Source organism: Bombina bombina, chromosome 2 (genome assembly GCF_027579735.1).
Source record: "Bombina bombina isolate aBomBom1 chromosome 2, aBomBom1.pri, whole genome shotgun sequence".
NCBI classification, from domain to species: domain Eukaryota; kingdom Metazoa; phylum Chordata; class Amphibia; order Anura; family Bombinatoridae; genus Bombina; species Bombina bombina.
The window spans coordinates 593,923,451-593,949,973 of record NC_069500.1 but is presented as its reverse complement, the minus strand read 5'-3'; the positions used below and the strand labels follow the sequence as shown (position 1 = coordinate 593,949,973).

At 39.3% G+C, this 26,523-nt stretch overlaps 1 protein-coding gene across 2 annotated transcripts in view; it reads left to right on the top strand.

Moving 5' to 3' along the window:
- Positions 1–26,523, top strand: part of LOC128649298 (annexin A1) — a 66,513-nt gene that overhangs the window by 15,579 nt on the left and 24,411 nt on the right. For both annotated transcript variants that reach the window (XM_053702497.1, XM_053702498.1), the window contains exons 4-8: positions 1,599–1,693; positions 6,538–6,651; positions 10,406–10,496; positions 18,800–18,879; positions 18,989–19,045. In XM_053702497.1, coding sequence (XP_053558472.1) covers positions 1,599–1,693; positions 6,538–6,651; positions 10,406–10,496; positions 18,800–18,879; positions 18,989–19,045 — 437 coding nt within the window. The remainder of the gene's footprint in view (positions 1–1,598; positions 1,694–6,537; positions 6,652–10,405; positions 10,497–18,799; positions 18,880–18,988; positions 19,046–26,523) is intronic.

Genomic DNA, 26,523 nt, shown 5'->3' with positions numbered 1-26,523 from the left:
CAAGATATTACTCACACTATTTCCAAATATTTGTTTATAGGCCAGACAATTATAATTTTGCAGAAATATTTTTGAACCAGTTACATCTGGCAAAAAGTCTAACTTATGACATAAAGGCTGATAAACATAAATTGTGAACAAATGTCATATAAATAATATCCATGTCTCAAATGTGGAGAAATTTGAAAATAACAGTACTTTGTAAACCACAATGATCATAAAGCTGTTTAAATCATTTTGACAAAGGGACAACAGTGTCTAGAAAATGTGCAGTTATATTTCCTATTAGTTATCCATTAAACAAGTGCATCAATTTTTTTTGTTTAGAATTGATTATTTTCTCAAAATCGTTAAATTTATTATACTTGCTTTCACATACCATTTAGAAGATTTGTGAATAAGATGAAAGTATTAAAACATTTGATTATAATTGCAAAGAGTGTAAGTTTTCAAATGATTTAAGCATGATGTGCATACACCACAATCTTAAATCACTGGTATCAAATTAGTTTTTTTGCACCACTTCACTGGCAAAGGGTCTGAAACCATAATCACAGATTACATTTAGGTCTCTATCACAATGAGACAGTTCGTTATCTATTTGTATTCCTTTACTTTGAAGCCTATAATTATAAATAATTAGTGGCGGATTAAGATATAACTTGGGATGCGAGCAAAAGGAATTGAAAAGTATTATTTTGTGTGTATTTACTAAACATTTCAACTTTCTATATTAAATCTCCATTTTGCATCTGTCTTTGTCCACTTTCTATGCTGTTTTTAACAGCACACATCCATCCATCTTCTCAATTTAATGTTTGCTTTAACTACAGCACTAATGCTGTTTTCCTTTTTGATCACATGATTTGTGGGTCAGTTTCAGATTAGAGGCGGCCTTCAAGGTCTTAGAAATTAGTATATGAACCTCCTAGGTTTAGTTTTCAACTAAGAATACCAAGAGAACAAAGTAAAATTGATGATAAAAGCAAATTGAAAAGTTGTTTAAAATTACATGCCATATTTTAATCATGAAAGTTTATTTTGGCCTTGACTGTCCCTTTAAGGGTAAAGAAGAGCTGTTGGTATATAGGAATGCTGTAGAAAACATGAACACTCGCTAGTATGTCTATAACTAGAAGTGTGAAGCTCATTTTTAAATGAATCCTAAATGAGCTTATCTTTTAAATGTATTTACATTTTTCCAGCACCAACTTTATTAGGAGAGTAAATAAATCTCTGCAGACTAAGTAAATTTGCTTTTCACATCGCTCAAATGTAAAAAGCGTAACAAGTTTACACATTATAGTGAGCGTGGTGTACAAAGACTTTATCTTATTACTGCAGTAATATTATTATTATTTCAGTCATGAGTCAAGTTTTTAGTAATACCTGCAACGTCTTATATTTACTTTTATATTGCGAAAACTATGTATAATGACTCCACAATGTAAAATAGTGTTTGTAAATTTGCAATAATTCTACATATTAAGAGTTAAAAAGCAAAACATGTATATATATTCACAAAGTATTATTTAAATATATTTTGTTTGAAATATTTTGAAACCTGCATAATGACTGAAACACTTCAACTGTTTAAGGTGTTGATGAAGCCACTATAATTGACATCTTGACTAAAAGAAATAATGCTCAGCGTCAGGAAATAAAGGCTGCATATCAAACTGCTACAGGCAAGGTGAGTACCACACTTTAAGCATTAAAGGGACATGAAACCCAACATTTTTCATTCATGATACAGATTAAGCATACAATTTTAAATAACTTTCCAATTTACTTCTTTTATTAAATTTGCTTAATTTTCTTGGTATTCTTGATTAAAGCAATAATGCACTACTGGGTGCTAACTGAACACATTGGGTGAGCCAATAACATGAGGCATATAGGTACAGACACAAATCAGCAGCTCCTGAGCCTACCTAGGTATCCTTTTCAACAAAGGATACTAAGAGAATAAAAACAATTGGAAAATATAAGTAAATTGGGAAGTTGTTTAAAATAACATGCTCTATCTGAATCATGAAAGAAAAAAAAAATGTGTTTCATGTCCCTTTAACATTACTATTGACAAAAGATGTTGAAATCAGGTATTTCAGTTATACTTCATTTGTAAAAACATATCATACTTTTTTCGAAATTTCAAGACTATTATTATAAAAAATACAGCCAGTTCCATCTAGTAATGTGTTTATTTTGGATAAGATTGATCAATTCATTTTCAGACACCATGGGCTACAAGACAAATGGAGTGCATTCAATAGCACGGGGTGTATTATTTATGCAACCTTACACAAAGAATAATGCATAATCTGGTATTACAAGCGGATGGTTAAATATAGGGGAAATAAATGTTGTTCCGCCGAAATCTTTCGTACCAAATATATATAAAAAAATGTTTTTCGAATATTTGTTGCCCATAGTATTTGGTACTGAATATTTGGGGACAATTTACATTTGTTTTTGTTAAACAAATATATTTGTTCATTTGTTGTAGCCTGTAGGTGAAAAATGTCATATCTTTTAGCCCTTATCTATACTATAATTGCGTTTGTAATGCGTCCGTCATTGTCGCCAGTTGCGCACGCATCCTCAAAGGAATGTTGGCAGTGCGAGGCAGCCATTTTTCGGAATCCACCAGGACGCAGCGAAGGCAAATGGAGCGTTACAAAAAAAAACCCTAACCGCTGCAATAAGAATTAAAAAAAACAACTAACCGCCTGTAAGAAATATTAAGAAAAAATAAACTAACCGCCCGCACGAAGTATTAAGAAAAAAACAAAAAAAACAACTACCAAATAAATTATTAACCCCTAAATCCGCAAACCCCAACATCGCAAACTACCTAATACATCTATTATCCCCTAATCCGCAACCCCCCACAACGCATTAAACCTAATTTACCTATTAACTCCTACACCGCCAAACCCCACAATGCAAAAAACTAATTTAATGACTAAGCCCCATAACCTAACACCCCCTAAATTAACCCATTAATTACATAATAAAACACTTCATTACAATTAAAATAAATAAAAAAAATACATTACATTAATTTAAAATTACAGAAAATAAAAAAGGCTAACATTATAAAAATAATAATTATCCACATTATCCAAAATCCAAAATAAAAAAATTAAACCTAATCCCTATGAAAACAAAAAAGCCCCCCAAATAAAAACACCCCTTAATCTAAGAATAAACTACCAATAGCCATTAAAAGGGCTTTTTGTAGGGCATTTCCCTAAGTTTAACAGCTTTCTTGCATACAAAATTACTAAGCCCCCCTCTAACAGTAAAAACCCCCACCCACCAAACGCCCCCCCCAAAAAAAATAACACTAATAAACCTAAACTACCCATTGCCCCTAAAGGCGCATTTGTATGGGCATTGCCCTTAAAAGGGCATTCAGCTCTTTTTCAAATTGCCCAAAAAACTCTAATTTAAAAAAAAAAAAAAAAAAAAAACTAACACTAAAGCCCCAAATAGGTACTCACAGTTCCTGAAGCCCAGCGGAGAATGTCTTCTTGCAGGCGGGTACATCATCTTCATCCACAGCGAAGGTGGTGCAGAGTAAAGGTCCAGAGCAGTCTTTCAAGATGCGGTGCTCCTCGGCGACGGTGGTCATCAGTGGCGGCGGTTCACTCTACAATAAACATCGGATGAAGAGGAGCCTCCATGCCACCGAGGATTGCCGCCAAAGATGGCCACAACTGGGAAGACCACTCTGGACCTCCACTGTGCACCGCCTTCGCTGTGGATGAAGATGATGGACCCGTCTGGAAGAAGACTTTCTCCGCCGGACTTCAGAAACCATGAGTACCTATTTGGGGCTTTAGTGTTAGTTAGTTTTTTAAATTTTTTAAATTTTTAAATTTTCTAATTAGGGTTTTTTGGGCAATTTGAAAAAGAGCCGAATGCCCTTTTAAGGGCAAAGCCCATACAAATGCAACATTAGGGGCAATGGGTAGTTTAGGTTTATTAGTGTTATTTGTTTTATTTTTTTTTGGGGGGGGTTTACTGTTTGGGGGGACAGTCTTTTTTGTAGTAAAAGAGCTGTTTAACTTAGCGCAATGCCCTACAAAAGGCCATTTTAAGGGTTATTTGTAGTCTAGTATTAGATTAGGGTTTTTTTTTATTTTGGGGGGATTTTTTATTTTTATAGGAGTATTAGTTTATGATTAATTTTATTATTTTGGATAGCTTTCTTTATTTTTTTCTGTATTTTTACTTTTTTGTTTTTTGCAACTGTAGCTTGGGGGTACTATAGCACTCTCAGGAAGCTGTGCTGTCCCCAGAGTCACAGGAAGTTAACCCCAGACAAGTCTGGATGCAAGGCCCATAGGGAAAATTACAAAATAAATTAATACAACACACAGAGAAAGTCCTGCACTCTCTTACAAGCTCTCAGCTCCCAGACATAAGTCTGTGAACCCTGACTTGTTCCCAGTTTGTTTGATTGAGAGCTTGCATTTGTATGGCTGTATTATGGACCCAGGTTTTGGAAGAGACGTGGTACCTGGCCTTGTCCCATTTGGCCAGATGCGGTAACTAATTCTTCCAGTTTTGCTTTAAATCTTAGCTGAGAGCTGGTAAGCGAGTGCAGGACTCTCTCTGTCTGTTGTATTAATTTATTTTGTAATTTTCCCTATAGGCCTTGCACCCAGACTTGTCTGGGGTTAACTGCCTGTGACTCTTGGGACAGCACAGCTTCCTGAGAGTGCTATATCACCCAGGGCTAAGCATGTTGCAGGGTCATGGGATGTGTACCCAGTCTTGTCTGAGAGTGCAGTCCCCTTCCGTGATTTGTATATGTCTAGGGTGGATACATAAATCGGTGAACCCTGATTTGTTCCCAGTTTGTTTGATTGAGAGCTTGCATTTGTATGGCTGTTTTAGGGACCCAGGTTTTGGAAGAGACCTTGACGTGGTACCTGGCCTTGTCCCATTTGGCCAGATGCGGTAATTAACTCTTGCAGTTTTACTTTTAATCTTAGCTGAAAGCTTGTAAGCGAGTGCAGGACTTTCTCTGTCTGTTGTATTAATTTATTTTGTAATTCTCCCTATAGGCCTTGCACCCAGACTTGTCTGGGTTTAACTGCCTGTGACTCTGGGGACAGCACAGCTTCCTGAGAGTGCTATAGCACCCAGGGCTGAGCATGTTGCAGGGTCATGGGATGTGTACCCAGTCTAGTCTGAGAGTGCAGTCCCTTTCCGTGTTTTGCATATCTCTAGGGTGAATACATAAGTCTGTGAACCCTGACTTGTTCCCAGTTTGTTTGATTGAGAGCTTGCATTTGTATGACTGTATTAGGGACCCAGGTTTTGGAAGAGACATTGACGTGGTACCTGGGCTTGTCCCATTTGGCCAAATGCAGTAACTAACTATTCCAGTTTTGCTTTTAATCTTAGCTGACAGCTTCTAAGTGAGTGCTGGACTTTCTCTGTGTGTTTTATTAATATATACATATATATATATATATATATATATATATATATATATATATATATATATATATATATAGTGGTGAGCCTTATACTGAGGAGACATGGGGTGAAGATACACTGAGACTCTGTATTCAGGTAACACTAGGTAATGCTGAGTGAGAGGCGTTACATGTTACATAGACCAGACAAGGAGACAGACACCAGTATTCCCTGCTGAACGGTAATATCCAGTCCCATTGGCATTTGTTCAGCTCTCTCTGGATTTGAAGTTCAGAGATAACTGGTGAATTATTGGCTCCCAGAAGTGTCTTAAATATTTGTAAGCATGCTCGCAACCACATCTACTATATATTATTCTGTGTATAGGATTAAGACAGAGGTGTACTTCATTTATTGTTAATCCAGTGGACGCACTGTGTTCTGGACTCTTGGGATCCCCTGGTTGTACGTTGGGTAATGAATGAACTGCATATACTTTTGATTATTTTGGATTACGAATAGAGTGGTCACTTTTTTTTATTTTTATTTATGCACCTTGTTACATTTTTTTGACATAAAATGATTTGTTTGCAACATACCTGACATCCGTATTAGTGTCTATGTTTTGAGACTCTCGCAGCTCTTACTCGTTTATTTATTAAGGCTTTTGTGGGATTGCTCGATAGGGTTTACATTTTTTTTCTTAATGTTTATATATATATATACTGTAGCTTCACATACATACACATGTATTTAGACTTGTGTTTATATGTAACTCTATGTTACAGCCCTTTGCAAGCCTTTTTCTGACACCTGAGACCTCATATCTTTGAGCCCTTACAACTTTTTAATGCAATTTTTTTGCAAGTGTTAAAATGAGTTTAATTGTGCTGTGAAATGTATTTTTTATGCGTTTGGGCAACTTTTTTTGAACGCATTTACTTTCAACCACTCAATACGCACAGTATTTCCGTCACACGAAAAAGACATACCATATATCACTCGCGTGCTACAGTTAGCGTGCCACTCGTTATCTAGCCCATAGGAAGCAGGCTGTATTTTCAGATGAAAACCTAACCTAAATCTTTATTTTTCTAGCCTCTAGATGAAGCACTGAAAAAAGCCCTGTCTGGCAACCTGGAAGAAGTTGTTTTGGGTTTGCTTCAAACACCAGCTGAATTTGATGCACGTGCTCTGAAGAATGCCACAAAGGTGCAGTGCTGATACTCTTTATAAATTATAAATGTATATCATTAGAGTCGCATTACTGATGTGCCTGTGTATTGTGTATACCTCTGTATCATAAAAGATATAGTGAAAACTGAAGTGGCTCATCCACTCTCAGCAATGTTAAATATCAGTCAAATGTCAACAGTACAGGCACAACATTAAAGGGACATTAAACCCAACATTTTTCTTTCATGATTCCGAACGAGAATACCATTTAAAACAACCTTCTAATTTACTTCTGTTATCGAATTTGCTTCATTGTATTGATATGCCTTCCTGAAAAGCATATCTGGATAGGCTCAGTAGCTTCTGATTGGTGACTGCACATATTTGCCTTATGTGATTGGCTCACTCATGTGCATTGCTATTTCTTTAACAAAAGATATGTAAATACTGAAACAAATTAGATAATACTAGTCCTAAAGCCCGTTCACACGGGCCATTTTTTGCAGTACAGCGGTCCAACCCCTTGCGCTCTCTCCCTCCCCCTCTCTTTTGCTCTCTCTCCCCCTCTCTTTTGCTCTCTCTCTCCTCCTCTCTTTTGAGCTCTCTCTCTCCCCCTCTCTTTTGAGCTCTCTCTCTCCCCCCTATCTTTTGCGCTCTCTCTCTCTCCCCCTTCTCTTTTGTGCTCTCTCTCCCCCCCTCTCTTCTGCACTCTCTCTCTCCCTCTCTCTTTTGCGCTCTCTCCCTCTCTCTTTTGCGCTCTCTCCCCCTCTCTTTTGCGCCCTCTCTCTCCCCCTCTCTTTTGCGCACTCTCTCTCCCCCTATCTTTTGCGCACTCTCTCTCCCCCTATCTTTTGCACTCTCTCTCCCCCCCTCTCTTTTGCACTCTCCCTCCCCCCTCTCTTTTGCTCTCTCTCTCTCCCCCTCTCTTTTGCGCTCTCTCTCCCCCATCTATTTTGCGCTCTCTCTCCCCCATCTATTTTGCGCTCTCTCTCCCCCATCTCTTTTGTGCTCCCTCTCCCCATCTCTTTTGTGCTCCCTCTCCCCATCTCTTTTGCGCTCTCTCTCCCCCATCTCTTTTGCGCTCTCTCTCCCCCTCTCTTTTGAGATCTCTCCACCCTCTCCTCTCTCTCTCCCCTCCTCTCTCTCTCCCCCTCTCTCTCTCCCCTCTCTCTCTCTCTCTCCCCCCTCTCTTTTGTGCTCTCTCTCTCTCCCCCTCTTTTGCTCTCTTTCTCCCCCCTCTTTTGCACTCTCTTTCTCCCCCTCTCTTTTGCGCTCTCTCCCCCGTCTCTTTTGCGCTCTCTCTCCCCCTCTCTTTTGTGCTCTCTCTCTCTCCACCCTCTTTTGCTCTCTATCTCCCCCCTCTCTTTTGCGCTCTCTCTTTCCCCCCCTCTTTTGCACTCTCTCCCCCCTCTCTTCACGCTCTCTCCCCCCTTTCTTTTACTCTCTCCCCCTCTCTTTTGCGCTCTCTTTCCCCCTCTCTTTTGAGCTCTCTCTCTGCCCATCTCTTTTGCGTTCTCTCTCCCCCTCTCTTTTGAGCTCTCTCCCCCTCTCTCTCTCCCCCATCTCTTTTGCACTCTCTCCCCCTCTCTTTTGAGCTCTCTCTCCCCCCTCTCTCTCCCTCCTCTCTCTCTCCCTCCCCTCTCTCTCTCCACCCCTCCTCTTTCTCTCTCTCCTCCTCCTCTCTCTCTCCCCCCTCTTCTCTCTCTCCCCCGTCCTCTCTCTCTCCCCCCCTCCTCTCTCTCTCCCCCTCCTCTCTCTCCCCCCCTCTCCTCACTCTCTCCCCTCTCTCTCTCCCCCTCTCTTTTGTGCTCTCTCTCTCTCTCCCCCTCTCTTTTGTGCTCTCTATCTCCCCCTGTCTTTTGCGTTCTCTCCCCCCCTCTCTTTTGCTCTTTCTCTCCCTCCTCTATTTTGTGCTCTCTCTCTCCCTCCTCTTTTGCTCTCTCTCTTTATTCCCCCTCTCTTTTGCGCTCTCTCTCTCCCCCTCTCTTTTGCACTCTCTCCCCCCTCTCTTCACGCTCTCCCCCCCCCCTCTTTTGCTCTCTCTCTCCCCCATCTCTTTTGTGCTCTCTCCCCCCTCTCCTCTCCCCTCCTCTCTCTCCCCCCCTCTCTCTCCCCCCCCTCTCTCTCCCCTCTCCTCTCTCTCCCTCTCTCTCCCCTCCCTCTCTCTCCCCTCCCTCTCTCTCTCCCTCTCTCTCTCCCTCCCTCTCTCTCTCTCTCTCTCTCTCTCTCTCTCTCTCTCTCTCCCCCTCTCCTCCCTCTCTCTCCCTCCCTCTCCTCTCTCTCTCTCCCCTCCTCTCTCTCCCCTCCTCTCTGTCTCTCTCCCCTCTCTATCTTCTGACCGTGCCGGCCACGCCCCCTTCACGCCGGCCACGCCCACTTCTGCCGCAGTAAGACTCAAAGGCCAGGTGTGTTTGTCTTCGTGCTGTCTCTACTGCGCATGACAGCTTCGGACAAACACACTTTTATATAATAGGATAAGTAAATTGGAGTTTTGTTTAAAATTTGATTCTCTGTCTGAATAATGAAAGAACATTTTTGGGTTTAATGTTCCTTTAAACTGCTGGCTATGGAGCATATGTATCAAGCTCTGAATGGAGCTTGATGCCCCGTGTTTCTGGCGAGCCTGCAGGCTTGCCAGAAACAACAGTTATGAAGCAGCGGTCACTAAGACCGCTGCTCCATAACCTGTCCGCCTGCTCTGAGCAGGCGGATAGACATTGCCGGAAATCAACCCGAGCGAGTCTGCAGGGGGCAGCGTTGCACTAGCAGCTCTTGTGAGCTGCTGGTGCAATGCTGAATATGGCGAGCGTATTGCTCGCCGTATTCAGCGAAGTCTGGCGGACCTGATCCGCACTGTCGGATCAGGTCCGCCAGACTTTAATAAATATGCCCCTATGTGTACATATATGCATTCTATAATCACAGTCTGTTCCAATCACAAATATCAATATTTGCATATAACAGCATTAAGTAATTAAACAAAAATGTAAACATTTATTGCTAAAAGACTTTTCACATGACATTTCCATACTCTGTATGTCCTTAGTTGTTTGCCGGTCATTGGTGAAGAACCTGGGTACAGTATTTGCAAGACAAAATATGTAGAAAACATATGCTCCCCGTTAAGTGAAAATAGCATGCTTATTTTACAAAGTGACTTTTTAAGTGTATGTGCAGTTTATTATATTCTCTTGTCTATAATTAATATGGCATTGCCATTTTATGGTAAGTGTCTGAAGTTATAAACCTGTATGTTTTCAGGAGGTAATTAATAAAGATGACTTTGGAACAGTCTAAATAACTCTATTATTGGTGGTGGGGGGGGGAGAGGTTATTTCCAAACCTGATTAGTCTGCAAGACTCTGGACAGTCATGTATGTAGCAATATTTATAATGTGTTAGTAGTAATTTTATGAAAAAACATGTTAACCCCTTCCCACCGTTAGGATGTTCCATGCTGTCCTAACTGCACTGGGCTTTAGCGCTGTTAAGACGGCATGGAACGTCCTAGCCATTTGGCTGTACTGAAGCTATAGCAGCTTCCTAACTGGGATTGTGGGCTGGAGCGTGTATCTAGCGCGTGTGTCTAGCGTCATATGCACTCCCCCCTGACCCGATCCCATCATTGAAATCATGCAATTGAATGAACAATCATGTGATTTCAATTTGTACTTATTTGTTTACATCAGAACTTTGTTCCGATGTAGACAAATAAGTACCGTCAGGAAAGGGTTAAACTGCATATAATAATAATGATATTGATAAATTTGTTTAAACCTCTGTCTTAAAGGGCCTTGGAACTGATGAAGATACCCTGATTGAAATTCTTGCATCACGGACCAACAAAGAAATAAGAGAAATCAATAGAGTCTACAAAGAAAGTAATTTTATTTTTTGTTACAGTTCTAAAAGTTGTTTTAGCCATATTCACTTTGCATTCCATTCTCTTTCCCTTCTATACTAGGCCAGACTCAAACGTGCCTTTAACTTTCTTTATCAGAAAAGCTTTTCAAGTTATTTAAATATTGAATCAGTGGGTGATCTCCTTTTAAGGCCTTTATTTAAGAGAAAAAAAAAATTCTTTGCTCATAATATTGATTATAGGTTTATAATAAACTTTATATATATATATATATATATATATATATATATATATTTATTTTAAAGAAATACAGTTGTTTTTAGTATAAACAGTGGCATTTTATTGGGTTAATAAACTAATGCACGGAACAAGAACATATGATACATCACACTGTGGGCTAGATTTCTTGTGGATTGCAAACGTTTGCTCCGGAGCGATAAGGGGTTTATTATGGGGGTTTGTGCTCATCGGGATCATTGCTCGTATTACGAGTTCAAAGTAAACACTAGAATGATTACAGTGGCTTCAGAGCTCTGTTTTGCGAAACATAAAAGTTGAATAGTGATGTCGCGAATAGTTTGCTGGTGAATAGTTCTCGGCGAACATAGCTTGTTCGCGTTTGCCGCGGCGAGCGAACATATGCGATTTTCGGTCCGCCCCCTATTCGTCGTCATTGAGTAAAACTTTGACCCTGTACCTCACAGTCAGCAGACACATTCCAGCCAATCAGCAGCAGACCCTCCCTCCCAGACCCTCCCACCTCCTGGACAGCATCCATTTTAGATTCATTCGGAAGCTGCATTCTTAGTGAGAGGAGGGACAGTGTAGCTGCTGCTGATTTAATAGGGAAATCGATAGCTAGGCTAGTGTATTCAGTATCCACTACAGTCCTGAAGGACTCATCTGATCTCTGCTGTAAGGACAGCACCCCAAAAAGCCCTTTTTAGGCCTAGAACATCAGTCTGCTTTTTTTTTTTTCCTATGAAATCTAATTGCATTTGCCTGCCTGCCAGCGTGTGTGTCAGGTTCACAGCGTATACTGTGCCCACTTGCCCACCACTCATATCTGGTGTAACAGTAGTGTACATTTAAAAAAAACAACACTTTTTTTACTGTGAAATAATAGCAGTCAGTTTCCTTCACACGTGTGCATTTCAGGGCCTGCCAGGGCACAGTGTCACACCAGTGCAACTCATATCTGGTGTAACAGTAGTGTACATTTAAAAAAAAACAACACTTTTTTGACTGTGAAATAATAGCAGTCAGTTTCCTTCACACATGTGCGTTTCAGGGCCTGCCAGGGCACAGTGTCACACCAGTGCAACTCATATCTGGTGTAACAGTAGTGTACATTAACCCCTTAATGACCACAGCACTTTTCCATTTTCTGTCCGTTTGGGACCAGGGCTATTTTTACATTTCTGCTGTGTTTGTGTTTAGCTGTAATTTTCCTCTTACTTGTTTACTGTACCCACACATATTATATACTGTTTTTCTCGCCATTAAATGGACTTTCTAAAGATACCATTATTTTCATCATATACTATAATTTACTATAAATAAAATTATAAAATATGAGGAAAAAATGGAAAAAGACACACTTTTTGACACTTTGACCCCCAAAATCTGTTACTCATCTACAACCACCAAAAAACACCCATGCTAAATAGTTTCTAAATTTTTTCCTGAGTTTAGAAATACCCAATGTTTACATGTTCTTTGCTTTTTTTGCAAGTTATAGGGCCATAAATACAAGTAGCACTTTGCTATTTCCAAACCATTTTTTTTTCAAAATTAGCGCTAGTTACATTGGAACACTGATATCTGTCAGGAATCCCTGAATAGCCATTGACATGTATATATTTTTTTTTAGAAGATATCCCAAAGTATTGCTCTAGGCCCATTTCACCACCAAATGCGATCAAATAAAAAAATTGTTCACTTTTTCACAAATTTTTTCACAAACTTTAGGTTTCTCACTGAAATTATTTACAAATAGCTTGTGCAATAATGGCATAAAGGGTTGTACATTTTTCTCTGGGATCCACTTTGTTCAGAAATAGCAGACATATATGGCTTTGACGTTGCTTTTTGATAATTAGAAGGCCGCTAAATGCAACTGCGCACCACACGTGTATTATGTCCAGCAGTGAAGGGGTTAATTAGGGAGCATGTAGGGAGCTTGTTGGGGTAATTTTAGCTTTAGTGTAGTGTAGTAGCAACCCAAAGTATTGATCTAGGCCCATCTTGGTATATTTCATTCCACCATTTCACCGCCAAATGCGATCAAATAAAAAAAAAACGTTACATTTTTCCAAATATTAGGTTTCTCACTGAAATCATTTACAAACATTTTGTGCAATTATGGCACAAATGGTTGTAAATGCTTCTCTGGGATCCCTTTTTTCAGAAATTGCAGACATATATGGCTTTGGCAATGCTTTTTGGTAATTAGAAGGCCGCTAAATGCCGCTGGGCACCACACGTGTATTATGCTCAGCAGTGCAGGGCTTAATTAGGGAGCTTGTAGGGAGCTTGTAGGGTTAATTTTAGCTTTAGTGTAGTGTAGTAGACAACCCCAAGTATTGATTTAGGCCAAATGCGATCAAATTAAAAAAAATAGTCAACTTTTTCACAAACTTTAGGTTTCTCACTGAAATTATTTACAAACAGCTTGTGTAATTATGGCACAAATGATGGTAAATGCTTCTCTGGGATCCCCTTTATTCAGAAATAGCAGACATATATAGCTTTGGCGTTGCTTTTTGGTAGTTAGAAGGCCACTAATTGCAACTGCGCACAACACATGAATTATGCCCAGCAGTGAAGGGGTTAATTAGGTAGCTTGTAGGGAGCTTGCAGGGTTAATTTTAGCTTTAGTGTAGAGATCAGCTTCCCACCTGACACATCAGACCCCCTTATCCCTCCCAAAGAGCTCTCTTCCCTCCCCCACCCCACAATTGTCCCCGCCATCTTAAGTACTGGCAGAAAGTCTACCAGTACTAAAATAAAAGGTATCTTTTTTTTAATATATATATTTTTTAGCATATTTACATATGCTGTTGTGTAGGATGCCCCCCTTAGCCCCCAACCTCCCTGATCCATCCCTAAAAACAGCTTCCTAACCCTCCCCCTCTGCCTTATTGGGGGCCATATTGGGTACTGCCAGCTGTCTGCCAGTACCCAGTTTGCAAATAAAATGTTTTTTTTTATTTTTTTTTATTTCATTTTTCTGTAGTGTAGCTTCCCCCCTCACAAGACCAATCCCCCACCCGCTCCCAGATCACTTAGATTTCCAAGTACTAAATATTTTGCACCCCTTTCTCCCACTTATAAAAACATTTTTTTCTGTAGTGTAGCGGTTCCCACCCGCTCCCTCCCCATGCACGTGCCCGCCCACCTCCTCCCATGCACGCGCGCGCCCACGGCGATCCCGTCCCCGATCCCGCCCCCTCTCTGACAAGGACCGCATCGATGGCCGCCCACCCGCCTCCCACTTCAGCTCCCACCCACCAACGAATGCGGCCATCGATGCCGGTGCAGAGAGGGCCACAGAGTGTCTCTCTCTGCACCGGAGGGGTAAAATTTGTTATTGCAGGTTGCCTCGATATCGAGGCATCCTGCAATAACCGGAAAGTAGGATCGCTTCCAGCTGCTTTCCAAACCGAGGACGTACGCCATACGTCCTCAGGCGTTAACTGTATTTTTTCTGAGGACGTATGGCGTACGTCCTCGGTCATTAATGGGTTAAAAAAAACTAGAAATTTTACTGTGAAATAATAGCAGTCAGTTTCCTTCACACGTGTGCGTTTCAGGGCCTGCCAGAGCACAGTGTCACACCAGTGCAACTCATATCTGGTGTAACAGTATTGTACATAAAAAAAAAAAACTAGAAATTTGACTGTGAAATAATAGCAGTCAGTTTCCTTCACGCGTCTGCGTTTCAGGGCCTGCCAGGGCACAGTGTCACACCAGTGCAACTCATATCTGGTGTAACAGTAGTGTACATTAAAAAAAAAACTAGAAATTTGACTGTGAAATAATAGCAGTCAGTTTCCTTCACACGTGTGCGTTTCAGGGCCTGCCAGGGCACAGTGTCACACCAGCGCAACTCTATCTGGTGTAACAGTAGTGTACATTTAAAAAAAAAATACAATTTTGACTGTAATAGACTGAATAGCAGTTAGTTGTCTGCAAGCGTGTGTGTCATGCCTACAGAGTCTACTCTGCCAACTTCTGCCAGTGCACAGTGCCACTCATATCTGTTGTCACAGTAGCTTGCACACATAGTACCACTAATCGGAAAAAAAATGTCAGGCAGAGGCAGGCCACCCTGCAGGGGCTGTCGTTGTGCTGTGATTCCCTTTGGCCCTAGAATAATGCAGTGCGGTGCGTTAAACGGGGAGTTTGGTCTGTCACTGTGAAGCGGGCGTAACCCTTACACTACCTGATCGATACAACATCATACCTGATGTTTTAAAGTACGTTATTCCAAACAATTTAGGAATGTTAGGTGATTTATGCCCTTTATGGATTAAAACCAAACTCTGCATCAACTATGTAATTTTCTATGGGAGTTTTGCCATGGATCCCCCTCCGGCATGCCACAGTCCAGGTGTTAGTCCCCTTGAAACAACTGTTCCATCACTATTGTGGCCAGAAAGAGTCACTGTGGGTTTTAAAATTCGCCTGCCTATTGAAGTCTATGGTGGTTCGCCCGTTCGCGAACATTTGCGGAAGTTCGTGTTCGCCAACGGAAAATTTTATGTTCGCGACATCACTAAAGTTGAACAAAACCCATCATATGTACACTTCCACTCATAATAACAATATCTAATAAAATTATTAAGAAAAAATATTGCACACAAAAGTTATAAGGGCACAAAGATTTAAAATCTCAGGTGTTAGAAAAAAAGGAAGGCAAGATTTATTTATTTATAAAATATTTTACCAGGAAGGATACATTGAGATTTATTGAGATATATATTGTACCCAAATACAATCAGATATATGAAGAAATATTTATTTATGAATAAATAGAACATATTCTGTTATGTGCAGAACATTGAAATGTGAAATATTCATATTTTCATGTTGGGTTAGCACAAAAAAGAATATGCGATCATGTTTGCGAAAGAATGGTGTGGTTTTGTTTTTACACCTTTTTTTTCTCCCTTGACTACGGGGGAATACAGGAACGAGCATGTGATATTCTAACTTCGTATTTTTGCGCTCTTAGGGTTACACAAGAACGAAAACAGTTTACTTTCAACTCATAGTACGAGCCCAACCTGACGAGTGCAAAAATCTTACTTGTAGAACAATTAATATTCAAGCGGGAGCGTTAATTTGCGCTCCACTTGTAATATGGCCCTGTAAGCTGTAATCATAAATTAGTTGCAAATTCAAAAAGAAGAAGAAATCATTGACAAGTTTAATGAAAAGAAACAAAATCTTATGACCCAATACATTTGAAAGTGTAGAGATTACCAATTGCTCATCATTCAAACAGTAATAAAAAATAAAAAAACATTCTGTCTTTCCATTTCCTGTGATATTTAAGATGCAAGGTAGTTTTTTTAAAACAAAATTACACAGGAATCAGTGGGCTATTTAGACAGCCATGGTTATCCTACATTTTTAATTTGTGATTCAGATAGAGCATGCCATTTTAACCAACTTTCTTATTTACTCCTATTATAAATTTTTTAGAAATGAAAGCTTAGGCACCGGCCCATTTTTGGTTCAGCACCCTGGATAGTGCTTGCTTATTGGTGGCTACATACAGCAAAAACAATGTTTCAAAAACAAAGATCTTGGGATCTTATATATTAATATTTCTTTTTAATAAGTGTTAGTGATACAAAAAGATTACATGATGCTGCTAACTAATATATTTTGTTTTGTACTACAATAAAATTCACTGTAATTCTACATGGCTTAATTCTTATGATGCCACATAAAACTTTCTGAGTTAAAGAGAGGGAATGGGTGATTTAGCCATAAGTACGATGCTGTGTGGGGAAATGCAGATTAGCAACACACTACACTATTATTTTATTATTAATAAACTAGTTGATAAACCTGCCCAAAGGGCAGTCTAATTTTTGTTTAAACTACCTGCATCCAGGTGGATTTTTTCATTACCCTGCTATCCAGGTGGATTCTTTCACCACCCCTTTTGCTCTCTCTCCCCCCTTTCTTTTGCTCTCTCTCCCCCCTCTCTTTTCCTCTTTCCCCCTCTCTTTTGCTCTCTCTCTCTCCCCTCTCTTTTTCTCTCTCTCTCCCCTCTCTTTTGCTCTCTCTCTCCCCTCTCTTTTGCTCTCTCTCCCCTCTCTTTTACTCTTTCTCCGCTCTCTTTCATTCTCTCTCTAGCTCTCATTTGCTCTCTCTCCCCTCTCTTTTGCGCTCTCTCTCCCCTCTCTTTTGCTCTCCCTCTCCCTTCTCTTTTGCTCTCTCTCCCCCTCTCTTTTGCTCTCTTTCCCCCTCTCTTTTTCTCTCTCTCCCCCCTCTCTTTTGCGCTCTCTCTCCCCCTCTCTTTTGCGCTCTCTCTCCCCCTCTCTTTTGCGCTCTCTCTCCCCCTCTCTTTTGTGCTCTCTCTCCCCCTCTCTTTTGCTCTCTATATCCCCCTCTCTTTTGCTCTCTCTCTCCCCCTCTCTTTGTGCTCTCTCTCCCCCTCTCTTTTGCTCTCTCTCTCTCTCCCCTCTCTTTTGCTCTATCTCTCTCCCCTCTCTTTTGCTCTCCCTCTCCCCTCTCTTTTGCTCTCTCTTTCCTCTTTTGCTCTCCCTCACTTTTGTTCTCACTTCCCTCTTTTGCTCTCTCCCCCCTTCTCTTTTGCTCCCTCTCCCCCTGTCCTTTTTTTTATTGGGGCACTCGCACTGCCTCCCCTTCCCTGCTGAGCCGCCATTTTTTTAATGTATTTTTTTACGTAGGTCACTCCCTCAGCCTCCCCTTCCCTGCTGATTCGCCCACCCGCCCACACCTCCCACAGGCAGATCAGAACGATCAGGCATCTGGCCTCATATGGAGGCGGAGCACCAATCGCGCTCCGCCTCCATATGTAGCAGATGTCTGAAGCTTCAGAAGCTCCAGCTCTCAGCTGTTATGTTACAGTTGAGAGTTGGAGCTCCTGAAGCTGTCTGTCCCCGCAAGGCGACTGCACGCGCATCCAACATTCCTTTGAGGATGCGTGCCCAACTGCTGACGGCAACGGACATTACAAACTCAATTATAGTATAGATACATATTATTACAGGGTTATGAATCCGGCTCTATAGGGGCAGTGTATTCCAAACAGTTTGGAGAACAGGCAACTCCTGCTTCTTTTATTCTGCTGCCTACTTGCAAAATGGGAATATGAGCTGTTTGGAGTATTCTACCATCATTTACAAAATTAAATTATAGTAATAATCCCAATACAAAATAATATGAATATTATAATTTATTTTTAAAGCACCAACATATTATGCCACTTTGTAACATAAAGTATACAGTTATGGAGTACAATAATCAGAAGACATTTATATAAATTACAAGGGTAAAGGGCCCTGCCCTTGAGTCACTGTAAGCTGTAAACCATCTTTACATAAAATGATCAACAGGACAGGTGGATTTGTGAGCTTACATTATAAAGGAAGTACATGGGGAAGCTGAGGGAGAGGGAAAGATAAGTAGTAGTAAGTTGTATGCTTCCTAGAACAGATAAGTTTTTAAGGAATGCTTGAAGCTTTGGAGACTAAAGGCAAGTTTGACTGAGTGAGGCAATGAGTTCCATATGATAGGTGCTCTTCCGGACAAGTCTTGCAGATGAGAGTGTGAGGAAGTAATGAGAGATAAGGAGAGACATAAATCTTGGGCAGAGTGTAGGGGGAATGTAAAACTTAGGAGCTGGCCCATTTAAGGTTCAGCACCCAGGATGGCTCTTGCTTTTTGGTGGCTACATTTAGCCACCAATAAGCAAGCGTAACCCAGGTTCTGAACCAAAAATGGGCCAGCTCCTAAATTTCACATTCCTGCTTTAAAAAAAAAAAAAGATAGCAAGAGAACGAGGAAAAATTGATATAAGGAGAAAATTAGAAAGTTGCTTAAAAATGCATGCTCTAGCTGTATCAATAAAGAAAAAAATGGGGTTAAGTGTCCCTTTTTTCACATAACCATTATTCTAATATCTGTCAAAGACCCTTTAAAAATAATCTAAATAAAATATATGGAAAATATTTTGAAACACTTTGACATGCAGTTTACACAACACAGTGATATTTTTTTTTTTGTTACTGTGTCTGTTCCAAAGCACTAATCAAAAACATCTTGTGTATATTCCAGTTTTTAAAAATGATTTAACAAAGGATATAACTTCAGACACTTCTGGAGATTTTCGGAAAGCACTGGTCGCACTTGCCAAGGTATGTCCATAAAATAATTAATATAATCTAGATATGAACATTAAAATTAAATAATCCTGCATTTATTTAACAATTGATATCTCTCAGCATATGTTTTTCTTTATTTTAGGGTGACAGGAGTGAGGATACTCGTGTAAATAACGAACTGGTTGATAACGATGCCAGGGTACGCTAGTTTTAATTTTCTTACTGTTATTACTCAAAAAATTATTTCCTTATTATTCCCAATTTGCCTTTATAGGTTATGAAAATTAGATCGAATGAGACCAAACTGAATATATGCAAAAATATAAGAACAGTTTAAAGGGAAGCCAAAATGAATATATCATAATTCAGAGAGATAACAGAAGTATATCAAACATACTTTCTTTCCCCAAGAGCATACTTAAAGGACCAGTCAACACATTAGATTTGCATAATCAACAAATGCAAGATAACAAGACAATGCAATAGCACTTAGTCTGAACTTCAAATGAGTAGTAGATTTTTTATAACAAATTTCAAAGTTATGTATATTTCCACTCCCCTTGTACCATGTGATAGCAATCAGCCAATCACAAATGCATATACGTATAGTCTGTGAATTCTTGCACATGCTCAGTAGGATCTGGTGACTCAAAAATTGTAAATATAAAAGACTGTGCACATTTTTTGTAATGGAAGTAAATTGGAAAGTTGTTTAAAATTACATGCTGTATCTGAATCATGAACATTTAATTTAACCTGAGTGTCCCTTTAAGTATGCTTAGGAGTGTGCATCTGACTTGTGTTTGCAGCAATGTTTGTAACAATGTTATACATATAAGGCTGAAAATGTTTTGACACATTATGCAAAGCAGCTAAATGTTAGCCAAAGAGACCAAGTGAAAGAGGTACATTTCAAAAGTGAATTTAATTAGAAAGTTATTTAGTTTCATATGATATGATCTAATTGCATCATGAGAATTTATTTTTGATGTCCATGTCTCTTAAATTACATATATGGACTTTTGTCAACAAAAATGTGCACTTTTATGAGATTTCTCAAACTGCTCTTCTTTTAAAGTGATGGTAAACTGTAACTGATCATATGTAATCTTTGCCATTAAAAAAGTATATGTGTTCTTTTTGTTTTGTTTTAATCAATCTGTGAAAGGGTTAAATTAGTTAATATAGAAATGCTTCTATTGCAATGTCGGACAAAGTCTGAAAGACAAAAGAGAGGCGCCACCTTGTGTGCATCAATAGGGACTACAAATCTCTCCCCAAAACGAATATCCAATGTACTCACAAAAGATGCAGCACCCAGATGTGCTGTTAGAGGCTCCCCAGCTCGCTGTTCTCCCGCTAGCCAGAACAGTGATGTTTGTGCTCTTTCCAAGGACTTTCCCAAGCCACAGTTCACTGGTCAAGCTCCACTGGTAAAGGGTTAGCAAATCTGTTTAATACAAACTGTTTGCTGACAACCAGGGTGACAAAGTGATTTTAAAACATACACACAGTATTAAAATACTGACATGTAAAAATCTATGCACCACAAGTGCAATGTGTGTAAAAAACGCTACGCATTTCTCAGCCCTCTGGCCGTTTCTTCAGGCATATTTGTTTATAACTTTGATTAACATTTAAACCTAGCTAGACCAATCATTGAATAAAAAGTTACATCACTAATTAGAAGTGTATTAGTTTTCAGGTGTGCAAAAGTAATTCTTTTAACGTAACCTACTGCAATTGGATATGTAAAAAACACATTAGATGCATTAAAGCTAGTGGGAGAACAGCGAGCTGGGGAGCTGCAAGACCTCAGTCTGGCTCTTACAGCACATTTGGGTGCTGCATCTTTTGTGAGTACATTGGATATTAGTGGCAGATCGTTTTGGGGAGAGATTTGTAGTCCCTATTGATGCACACAAGTAGGTGCCTCTCTTTTGTCTTTCAGTTTATGTCCAATCTTGATTCCACTGAAGTGTGTTGTTGGAGTGAGCTGCAAAAGCTTGTTGTCGACAGACATTAAGACTTTTTGTTATTAAATATAGGTTTCACATACAGGACTCTGCATATGTTGGTTATCTGGACACCCCCTACTATCTAAACTAAGTTTAGAAAGTGTTGCTTTTTCTATTGCACTGCTATGCTGGCCCACTTGAATTAACTCTTTTTTTTAATGACAATTCCAGGGAACATCCAATCAACATGTGTGTCAATGGACAATCGTGATAGCCTATGTAGAGAGTGGATGGAACTGCTGCCTTCTCTATATATTACAGTTGTTAGGCGTTATCTCATTTATACCAAGGGTATCACTTGACACTTAGCAGTATTCTACACCTGTTCAAATCAGACAATAGGATTTCAGTAGCTCTCATCCTATTGGCTGTTTTGAACAGCCAATAGGATTTTAGAAGCTCTCCTCCCTTTTGGCTGAATTGAATTTGAAGAATCAAATCAGCCAATAGGAATGCAAGGTACACCATTTCGAAAAGGCTACCTTGCATTAAAGCTTCAGTGTACGGCGGGGACCATATGATGAGGATGTTCCGCACAGGATGGCTCTGCTCCACGCCGCCGGGATGAAGATAGAAGACGTTCCCGAGATGGATGAAGGTGTCGCCACATGGATGAAGACATCTCGCCGCCTGGATGAAGACTTCTCGCCGACTGGATGGAGATTTCTCGCCATCTGGATGGAGATGGATGTCCGGACTTCAGGAACAGTTAGTAGATATTCTGGGTTTAGTGTTCGTTTTTTTAAAAAAATTTTGGGGTGTTTTTTTTTTAGATTATGGTTTTAGGCTTTTTTTAAAAGAGCTGAATGCCCTTTTAAGGGCAATAAAAAAGAGCTGAATGCCATTTTAAGGGCAATGCCCATACAAATGCCCCTTTAGGGGCAATGGGTAGCTTAGGTTTTTTTTTTAGAGTTAGTTTTTTTTATTTTGGGGTTTGGTTGGGTGGTGGGTTTTACTGTTGGGGGGACTTCTTATTTTTTTACAGGTAAAAGAGCTGTTTAACTTAGGACAATGCCCTACAATACTTTTAAGGGCTATTGGTAGTTTATTGTAGGCTAGGGGGTGTTTTTATTTGGGGGGGTTTATTTTTTAGGGCTATTAGATTAGGTGTATTTGCTTTTATTTTTGATAATTTTGTTTATTATTTTTTGTAAGCTTAGTGTTTTTTATTTTTAGTAATTTAGTGTTTATTATTTTTTGTAACTTTAATTTTTTTTTTTTTTTCGTACTGATATATTTTTTTTAAATATATATTTAGATTTTTTTAATTGTTTTTTTTTTTAAATTTTATTAGAATAGTTATGTTAGGTTAATTTACATCATTGCGGCGATGTGGGGGCCGAAAGTTTAGGAGTGAATAGGTTTATTTAGTGGCGGCGATGTGGGAGGCCGGAGGTTTAGGGGTTAATAGGTTTATTTAGTTGCGGCGATTTGGGAGGCCGGAGGTTTAGGGGTTAATAACTTTATTATAGTGGCGGCGATGTCGGGGAGCGGCGGAATAAGGGTTAATAGCTTTAATAGCTTTATTATAGTGTCGGCGATGTTGGGGAGCGACGGAATAGGGGTTAATAACTTTTATTAGTGTTGGCGATGTCGGGAGCAGCAGTTTAGTTGTTAATGCCTTTTATTAGTGTTGGCGATGTCGGCGGTGGTGAATTAGGGGTGTTTAGACTAGGGGTTTATGTTAGGGTGTTAGATTTAAACGTTACTTTTTTTTTTCCAATAGACATCAATGGGGTTTCGTTACAGAGATTTTTCATTCTGCACGTCAGGTTTTTTTCTAACACTCTCTCCCCATTGATGTCTATGGGGGAAAGCGTGCATGAGCAAGTCAAAGCAGCCCTTGGATTTTGTGCGGTATGGAGTTTAATGCACCATAACGCACACACTTGGAGGCTTTTCAGTAACTCGTAATGGCAGCTCTATGGGGAGTGAAATAACGCAACTTTTTGGTGTTAGTTTGTTTAACACAAAACTCATAATCTACCTGTATGAAAATTAAACAACTATATAAAAGGCACAGAAAATTAGTAAATCTATTAACAACAATGTAAGCCTAAAACTACGGTATAACATGAATCTACGTGAAAATATTGTAGAGAAATTAATTCACATTTACTACTATAATAGTTAACTAATATTAAAATGCTAAATAGCCTAATAGGGCACAATATGTCATTGAACATTAGTACAGTCTCTCTAATATTCTATGTCTACCTCCCAGCATCCCCAAACTACTGGTCTATCTGCACAAAGACCCAACCAGCCCCCTATCTACCCCCAAACAACACTGCATCTTTACTTCTCAACCTGCATAGCTAGTATCCCCCAAATAGCATTGACATCTCCCTGCTCTGTACACTCTCCACAGTGAAGCATAAGATGGGAACAGCACAAGTATCTCTGGGTGGCCTCTGATCACTTTAAGAACAGTCTTTGTCCTCTTAGAGATCCACCTCCCTCAGACACTCTGCTTCAATACCATAGTCCATTTGCAGTAGGGGTGCTTTGCACATGAGAAAGTAAATGTTCAAACACAAAGAGGCACCCAAATGTGTGTATCGATAAAGACCAAAACAAGAAGCACAACTGATATCTTTTCACAGGGTACTCACAATTTTGATGAGCACACCAATGTGCTTGTAGACGCTGGCTGGTTTTTTGAGCAAACCAGCTGGCTCACTCCGGTCTCCACTCTCTCCAAACCGAATGTATGGTAGTGACAGGCTCACACAATAAGGATATAAGGGCAATGGTATTAAAAACAAAGTCCTTTATTACAAAGTGCTGTATGCAACAGCTTTATACAGCAATCCTTAAGGCGAGCATATAGCAATATACTCTGTTTGTTATACTACGCGTTTCTCGGCTCTCCCGGCCGTTTCATCAGGCATATTTTCACAAACATTGAACCGGCTTATATTACCACTCACTACCCTAAAGGGGAGCGTGCTTTCTGACCTATCAACATTCCGTAAGTCAAAGGTGTGCACTACAGGCTGGCGCTAAAGGTCTGCTCCCTGTTAACTGTTTAACTACTAGGGAAAACCGCTCAACTTAAACTTAAGCTTAATACACACATCATATAAAAATCCACTAGCCTGATATATACATTGATATGGCTAGACAGACTTATGTGTGAGAGTCTTAACTTTATCCGTATTCTGATATCAATCCAACAATCGTTGCCAATTTATTTGAAAGTGTTCATCTGCAGATACATGCTGGAAGTATGATGGTTTGTTCATGGGGTAGACAAGGGAAACAGGTGGATCCTCATAGCAACAGACACTCAAGTCAGAAGGAGTCTAAGAAGGAAACAAAACAGCACAAGATGAGCACTCACCCTGATACAATCACAATTATGCCCAACAAAACTTTTCTCACTTTTTTTGTAAGCATCACAATTTCCTTTAATAGCTTAACTTATCCTATGTCATTTTAAACCAGGAAAACATTGTGGATATATAATACAAGTTAAATACATTTACTATACTTTTACAGAAAATAACTCACAGCTTCTCTATACAATTTAAATGATACCTTAAACATAATTACAAAGTAAGTAAAAACTGCTAGACTTCATCAGGAGACTGAATGGCTATGTTAAGTTACTTGTGCTAAGGCCTTCCCTGCAACAAAAATGAAAAGTAAAAGAGCCAATAAAAACATTTTCTTTAAAATTAATTTCTTCAAACTTTCTCTTTGAACTACTAAACAAAATAACCTTGTGTTGTTTTATTCTGCAAAGCTATTATATGTAATGTTTATAATTCTCCAAATATGATCTTAGTTGAATCAACTCTCTCATCTGATATAAGCACTACTAATTTACTTATTATTTTATGCAACCTAAATTATCTTGCACTCCTGTATGAGGAAATAAAACAATCATAACATTAATAAAACTACACAATCTTTTTTAAAGGTAAACACATCTTTATGGTAAGATAATTCCTTTAGCTGACAATTACCTAGAATTACAAAACTCAAATAGCAGATACCATACCAGTTAATAAAGGAAAAAATAAATTTGCTTTCATAATACAGATCCAATAAGAGCCATTGTAAGTATAAAATATGCCATCAATATCATTATAATTATACTACTCCCAAAACTCATATTTCTCTGTATAATTGATATAAATGTCTAGCTGAGACGTATCCTCAATCTTTTATTTCAAGTAGTTTGACAATATACTAAGGAATGATTATAATGGGGAATTCCTACAAAAACTTCCTATTCTCATACATTTCTCCACTGTAAGACACATATATCCCTTCTTCGCTTAAATATTAAGGGGCGGTATAGAAACATGGGGGAGCCTTCTGTGTTCTACAATGGTGAAGGGTCTAGAATATTCGGAGATATTGCAGCATTTTCTTTAAACTATAAAGGTGCAAACATATTGTCTATACTTAGTAAGCCATACAATAGGTTACAATACTGCAATGTTTAGAGTTACACTTATCTGGAGGGTTAGTTTGTTAAAGTAAATAAACTACAATGTGTACTAATACAAATAAGGCATACTTTTCTGCAGACAAAACTATATGACTTCTTATAACTAATATGATCAATAAAAATAACACAATTATAAGAGAATACAAAACAAGCAATATAAGTAAACAAGTTAAAACAATACTCCCCTAATTTAGCTGTGGATGACTCTGTAACAGCGTAACAGGTCCTCAACTCCAACAGTCAGGGCACAGTCCAGAGAAGGATAGTCTTTATGTTCTGAAGACACACATCATAGGAAATAGTCATAGATTACCCAGAGTCCAGTTCTGGGGTTGGTACCAGCATGCAAAGCAAAGAATGGATCCAAAAGATAACTCAGCAACTTTTACTGCAGTATGGTGGTTAAAACAAACTTGACAAAAGGTCTTTTATCTTCTTTTTCTTTCCTTCATCTAGGGGCCAGGCATCCCTTTATTTAAAAGGTTTACTTGCATTCAATCTTCAATCTTTTGGAGAGTGCACTATGGAATTTTATCTGTACAAATTTACCTAAATATGAAAATCTCAAAAATCATTTAGTGTCTTTTTTTTTTTCTTTTTTCTGGATACAGCTCTATGTTCTCATCCTGCAAATACAAATATTTTAACAACTTGTCTAAATATTTTAGCTTCATTTTCTTACTTAAAAACAATCACCCAAATCACATAAATAAAGATACTCATCAATACGCCCCCCTTTGTTCACGTGAAACACCCTATGGCCTCTAATTATCAACACATCTACTTTACCTGCCTTTGCCGGCCCAATACGCCCGCCTAAGCTCGCCTACCATTGCCGCCGCGGACCTGAAAATTTTTGCCTAAGTTATCAAAAAAGCTGTCAAAAAGCTGCGCACCAAATACGGGGCGATGAGCAGTGGACTGTGATAATTATCACTCATCCGATCTCGCTACTCTTTGGCTTTTTGACAGCTTTATTGATACCCCTGTCACTAAGCACTCACACTAACTACACTATTCTACCCCCTATACCAGTGCCCCCGGAGCCCCCCGCAACTAAATAAAGTTATTAACCCCTAAATTGCCGCTCCTAGACCCCGCCGCAACTCTTATAAATGTATTAACCCCTAAACCGCCGCTCCCAGACCCCGCCGCCACCTACATTATACCTAGTAACCCCTATCCTGCCCCCCC